Here is a 6,363-nt window from a genome sequence, read left to right on the forward strand (position 1 = left end):
CTGGGCAACAGCTCGCACAGGTAATCTCGACATAAAGAGAAAGAAAACAAGCTATGGAGCCGGGAGCTGCTGGCGAGCCACACCCTCGGCAGGCCAAGAAGGAGCCCATCCAATCCGCCGTGATCCCGACGCCAAGCCAAGCGAGCATCCGCCATTACAGAATCGATCGAGGCTACTAATTCAACATCCTCGACAGTGAACTGAAACTGCCACATCATCCCTTCATTTTATTGCACCCATCCGATTATTAATTTCTTCAAACTAACTGCATGCCATGCATCCAGCATTGGATTATTTGTTCGAACATAGCACCACTTCTCCATCATACGGAAACGGAGGCAGTCACGGTTGCGTTGTTATTGGTAGTCTTAAGCAAGGGTTTTGGGACGGAGTTGAACTTGGCGAACCACTTGGCCGACTTCTTGAGCTTGCGCTTGTTGCCGTCCTTCTTGTCGATGTAGACCAGGCTGAATCGTGAGCTGTAGCCCAGGCTCCATTCGAAGTTGTCGATCAGACCCCACGTGAAGTGGCCCCGCACGTCCGCGCCCTGGCTGAAAGCACAGATACATACATGAAAGCGCGCTTAGCAAGAATTCAACAATGTGTCTGTGTGTATGTATACACATTTGAGTAATCAGTGTGCCATTAGGGTATGTATGTATGTATGTGGGTAAGAGTACAAAATAAGTGAAAAAAAGAGGCAGGGTTTTAGCGTCTGTAGTTACTCTATTGCGTCCTTGACGGCTGAGATGTGACGCTGGAGGTAGTCTAGCCTCTTCCAGTCATCCAAAGGATCTCTCATGGTTGGGTCGCTGTCCACATCAGCGATTCCTGCACACACACAAGTTAAGAAGTAATCCATCACACTTTCTTCAAAAAAAACCTCCCATGAACCATTACATCATATCCATGGATTAGGTTCTTGTCTGATTTAAGGGAACTAGTACCAGTTGAGCACAAAGATTGCTTACACATTAGTGTGTGTCAATCTTCATGAGGATTAGTGTAATGACGTCAGATTTTCAACTAGTTACTTTTGATGTCACTTTTGATGTAATTAGGGGATCATGGAAATTTAACTAGTTACTTTTGATGTCAGATTTTCAACCTTTTTATTAACTAAAAACTAGTACCTAAGCAACCCCTTGACAAAAGGTTTACAGATTTGCTGTAGGTCAACTAAAGTTTGATATGAACCGATGATTGATCATTGGATTACTACAAAATCCAATGCTACACACACACACACACACACACACACACACACACACACACACACACACACACACACACACACACACACACACAAATGTCACTACTTACCGTTCTCAGTGATGAAGATGGGTGGGTTTCCGTATTTCTCCTTCATGATCAGAAGGAGGTCTGTTAGGCCTTTTTGGTACATGTAAATCCAATAAGTCCCTGTCTGCAAATGGGTGTCCAAACTTTTAATTAATAACGAGAAAAAACTTCAGATTTGTTTAAGCTTTACTTCAGAAACAAAGCATTATCATGTCTATGCCACTTAACCTTTTTGTTCAAAAGTTTAACTAGAGTCCTGGCTGACTAGTTCTACCGTAAGAATTTGGTGAAAATAATCTACATTATCACTATCATCATATATGTCGTATGCAAAATTAACCAGGTAGTAGGAAGATACATACTATAGGACCGATGTCATTCCCATCACTCCCTTTAGCTGCTCGAAGAGAAGAAAAAGGTGCAGGATTAGCATGAGGACATGAAATTTCTCAAAGGATCTGTAAAGTACTAAGGTTTGTCCTCAACCATATTTTCTTACTTTCTGAACTGGCGTAAGCGTCGTCGGTGTTCAGCTTTGGCGTAAAGTCTGATGAAATGTCAACATGCTTGGAGAACCTGGAGGTGTAATAGTTGAGCCCCATGATGTCACATGAGGACGCTAGCTTCTCCTGCTCCTCCTTAGTGAACATGGGTAGACGATGTCCAATCAGTGATCTCATGGAGAAGGGGTAGTCACCACGAACAACTGGCTCCAGGAACCATCCGAGGTTGTAGTCGATGGATCTTTCCCGGGCCTGGTCGTCGAGGAAGGAGTCTTGGAATGGCTCGTGACCCATTACATCAAAGGCCATCCCTATCTTGGAATCCCCATGCTGCAGTTGGTCCATCAATATAACTAAATTAAATACACAAATACATATGACTAGTTGTTGCTTGTTTATTAGATAATGTAGATGTCTCTCTTTGTGTATGTACCTTGTTGTAACAAGCTTTGAACAGCTCAACAGCCTCAGCATGAGCTAAGAGGATGTGGTGACCAGCAGTGTATGGCTCTCTGAGCGAGTCTCCTTTTGGGACGGCACAATCCATCCCTGGCGAGCACCTCCCAGGAGCATGAATCCCCTCACCATAGGAGAAACAACAATATGTATGTGGCTCGTTAAAGGTGAACCAGTTCTTCACCCTGTCGCCGAAGTTCTTAAAGCACACCTCGGCGAATTGTTTGTAATCATCTCTGGAAAAAAAAACCAAACCCGAACGATGTTCAACAAAATTGTTTCTTAGCTTAACAATAAGTACTCCCTCCGTTCGGAAATACTTGTCATTAAAATGAATAAAAGGGGATGTATCTAGATGTATATTAATTTTAGATACATCCCTTTTTATCCATTTTGATGACAAGTATTTCCGGACGGAGGGAGTAGTTATGTTAGTTTACTGATGCATCATTGAATGACAGTACAACATTGTTTGTGTTCTGAAAAGAAACGTTTTTCTACTCATGGTCCAATAATGGCCTTCCTCCAATCGAATTTAACAATATTATAGTTCGTAGTTTTTATACATATTGTAATTGCAATTACTGATCTTTCTTTAGACCATTTTCTTACAAATCAATTTTCTTTTGTTTGCTGCATACTTACACAATCTGCCTATTTAAGAAGCCGCCGTACTTGTCCTCCAGTGCTTGAGGAGTGTCCCAGTGCCAAATTGTAACATATGGCACTATGTCTGAGTTTCAAAAAACAAATAATTATTTGTGCAAGCCCTTGCGAGTCTGACTCATTAAGCACTAATCAAACAAAGAAGAAAATGGTTTTCACCGTTATCTATCAGCGAGTTGATCAGCTTATTGTAGTAGTCGATGCCTGCCTGGTTTACTTTTCCCGTCCCATCTGAAAGCCATAGTAAACATGTGCTGAAATTAGGACCCAAATATTATAACAAGTCTTATCGGCTGCGTCTAATTTGTAGAGGACATCTTTATTGTTCCTAACTTATTCACCATACAAAATATACATGGTTATTTTGTATTTACCTGGCAGTATTCTGGACCAAGCGATGGAGAACCTATACACTTTCATGCCCATGTCCTTCAGCGCTTTGACATCCTCCTGTCAGCCATAAATGATGACATGAATAATGATGACAACGTATTGTCATGCATATCTTTATTTTTATTAGAAGTGCATATTCCAAATGGTTTTTCCAAAAAAAAATGCAACGACATAACATCAATGCTGTCATAAGATTTGTTAGATTTTTGTTTGGAAAAACCATTGGTCCCGTCGGAGTACTTACTTCATATAGATGGTAGGAGTTTGCTGCAACGTCCCCATTGGTCTTGTCGGATATGCGCTCTGTTCGTATATATACACATAAAATTAAGGAGAAGGACGCACGAAAGAATAATATGATATATATGTTTATTACACTCAAAAGGTATATGTTACCAGGATATGTGTGGCAGAAGTGGTCCCAAGTGCTTGGCCCCTTGCCATCTTCATTCCAAGCACCTTCAATCTAAACGGATGACGACATATATAACATTTTGTGCAATCGAACAACCCACTAAACATGCATTTTGACATCATGTTTTCCCTTAGGTATTTGTTATCATTGAAACAGTTGACACCATTATTTTCTTTTAAATTAACAGATATACGGTTGTGCAAGAAAATAATTAGTACCTGGTACGCTGAAGTGGAGGCACCAAAGAGGAAGTCCTTGTTGAACCAGTCCCTTTTAGGGATTTGCCGGGACTTGAGCTTAGTGAACACAGGCCCAATGGGCTCTGCTGGCTTTGACGGTGTGCCTGCCCTGACGGTGAGGTTACAGTGTTAGAGTTATAATATAAGTCATGTACCCCTTTGTATTTATCCCGTTGTATAAGCGGTTTCCTGCATATGTTCCACACCTGTACATGTATATATATCGGCCTATGGCCTCATGGGAATACAAGTTGCATATTTCCTAACATGGTATTAGAGCTAGGTCAATTTTTTGCACGCTGCAACTCGTGCGATTGATCCATCTGATCGATTTCCACCTGATCGATCTCCAACCGAACCGGGCCGCTCGAAGCTCATCCTTCTCGATCGAAACAGGGCCCCGCCCCGCAGGTCTTCGGCCCCGATCTCCTCCCGCTTCCGTCCGGCCCGGATCTCCTGCTGCTCTCGTCCGGCTGCCCCTCCCGTCCAGCCCCGGTCCCGTTCGTCCCCGGGTGCTGTCGATCCGGCTGGATCGCACCTCCAGCCAGTACTGCCTCCAGCCCGATCGTCCTACTCCCGCTTGCCGTTGGTGTCCCAGCCGGCCCCAAGCAATGAAGGTCCTCCCTCCAGCCGGCCCCAAGCAACGCAGGTCCTCCCTCCAGCCGGCCCCGCCTGCCCAGGACTCCCGCAGCCCTGCTCCAGCCGGCCCCGCCTGCTCTCTCTCGTCAGATTCCACAAAAATGTCTGCTGCATCGGGCTATGTTGCTGTCCCTCGCTATCCGGTGATCTTTCATGGTACTAACTACACCGAGTTCACTGGCTTTATGCGCATTCACATGCGTGGCATCCGTCTCTGGGGTGTTCTTTCTGGCGAGGTCTGCTGTCCGCCGCGTCCGGTTCCTCCAGTTGCCCCTACTCCGCCGACTCCACTGGTTCTTTCTACGGATGCTAATCAGGCCGCCAAGGATGCGGCTAAGCTTGCTGATGAGGCTGCTGATCGTGCTTATGATGAGAGGGTTTTGGCTTATGAGGAGGCTCTTCAGACGTATCATGGTGCTTTGTCTGTTTACATCCAGTGGCTTGATGATGATGCTCGTGCTGCAGCTGTTCTCACTGCTAGTGTTCTGCCTCAGTTTGCTTCTGAGATTCTGGGTCTTCCTACTGTCTTTTAGATGTGACATGTCTTCGTCAGCGCTATGAGCCCTCTGGTGATGCCTTATACCTTTCTGTGGTTCGTCAGGAGCATGCTCTTCAGCAGGGTGACTCTACTGTTGATGATTTCTATCCACAGAGTTCTGCTATCTGGCACCAACTTGATTCTCTCCGCAGTGCTGGTTGTCGTACTTGCCCCTGTTGCCAGGCTGTCCAGGCAAATTTGAAGTTTCATCGCGTCTATGAGTTCCTGTCTCGGCTCCCTAAGGAGTTTGAGCCCCGGCGTGCTCAGTTGTTTGCTCGTGGCCGTATTTCTCTCATGGAGGCGCTTTCAGAGATACGTGCTGAGGAGACTCGCTTACGTGGTGCTGGTTTGCTGGAGGTTCCCTCTGTGCTCGCTACTCGGGCTTCTTCCACTCCACCTGCTGCACCAACCCCTTCTCGCTCGAGTGCTCCGCCGCTCTTGCCCACTCCTTCTGGAGGCTCAGGTGGCCCCTGTCCACATTGTGACTACTGCAACAATGATGGTCATATTGAGTCCCAGTGCTACACGAAGCGGAAACACCTGCGCAAGGCACGATCATCATCTTCAGGGGCTTCGGCATCTCCCTCGGCAGCTTCAGCCATTGCTTTGACAGAGCAGGATATTCTAAGACTTAAGCGTCTGCTCGCGGCTTCAGGTTCTTCCTCGATGGGTACTGCTGGTTCTGTGACTGATGCTTCCCGCACTGAGCAACCAACCTCTACACAGTCAGGTACATCCCCATGGGTTCTGGACTATGGAGCTTCTTTTCATATGTCTTCTCATTCTTCCACTATGACGCCCGGGTAGTCAAGCTACAGTAACCCTATGGTAATGATGCCATGTCACCACGATTACCGTTGATAATCTTGTGTTAGTTCAGAACCGATCCAAATTCAAATTTGAATTAAAGTCAAACAATAAAAGTTTTCAATTGTCAAATCTAAAATGTTCAAATTGCAGAAAATAAATCATATATGATTATGGTGGAGAAACCGCACCTATATATAATTTTTAAGTACTACAAGATGAATAAAACAGTAGCAAAAACAATTATTTAAATTCCTTTTGTAATTAATAAAATTTCAAACTAATTTATCTGAGGACTAGACCTTTTGTGACTATGGACTAAGCTGAAATACTAATTTAGATAATAAGTGTATATTTTACCAAAACTAAGAAAAAATAGGAAACAAAACTAAATCAAAAAAAGGT

General features: G+C 44.5%; 1 protein-coding gene across 1 annotated transcript; it reads right to left on the reverse strand.

Moving 5' to 3' along the window:
• Window positions 1-302: 302 nt before the first annotated feature.
• On the reverse strand, window positions 303-4,100 carry LOC119361508 (4-hydroxy-7-methoxy-3-oxo-3,4-dihydro-2H-1,4-benzoxazin-2-yl glucoside beta-D-glucosidase 1a, chloroplastic; the record flags this gene model as incomplete). The annotated part of the gene is made up of 12 exons (XM_037626683.1): window positions 303-551; window positions 726-831; window positions 1,324-1,426; window positions 1,665-1,699; window positions 1,802-2,135; window positions 2,239-2,497; window positions 2,907-2,994; window positions 3,087-3,158; window positions 3,302-3,377; window positions 3,565-3,623; window positions 3,717-3,786; window positions 3,954-4,100. Coding segments are annotated over 12 exons (1,578 nt in total), but the record flags the coding sequence as incomplete, so codon positions are not given.
• Window positions 4,101-6,363: the final 2,263 nt, after the last annotated feature.

Source organism: Triticum dicoccoides, chromosome 2B (genome assembly GCF_002162155.2).
Source record: "Triticum dicoccoides isolate Atlit2015 ecotype Zavitan chromosome 2B, WEW_v2.0, whole genome shotgun sequence".
Taxonomy (NCBI): Eukaryota; Viridiplantae; Streptophyta; class Magnoliopsida; order Poales; family Poaceae; genus Triticum; species Triticum dicoccoides.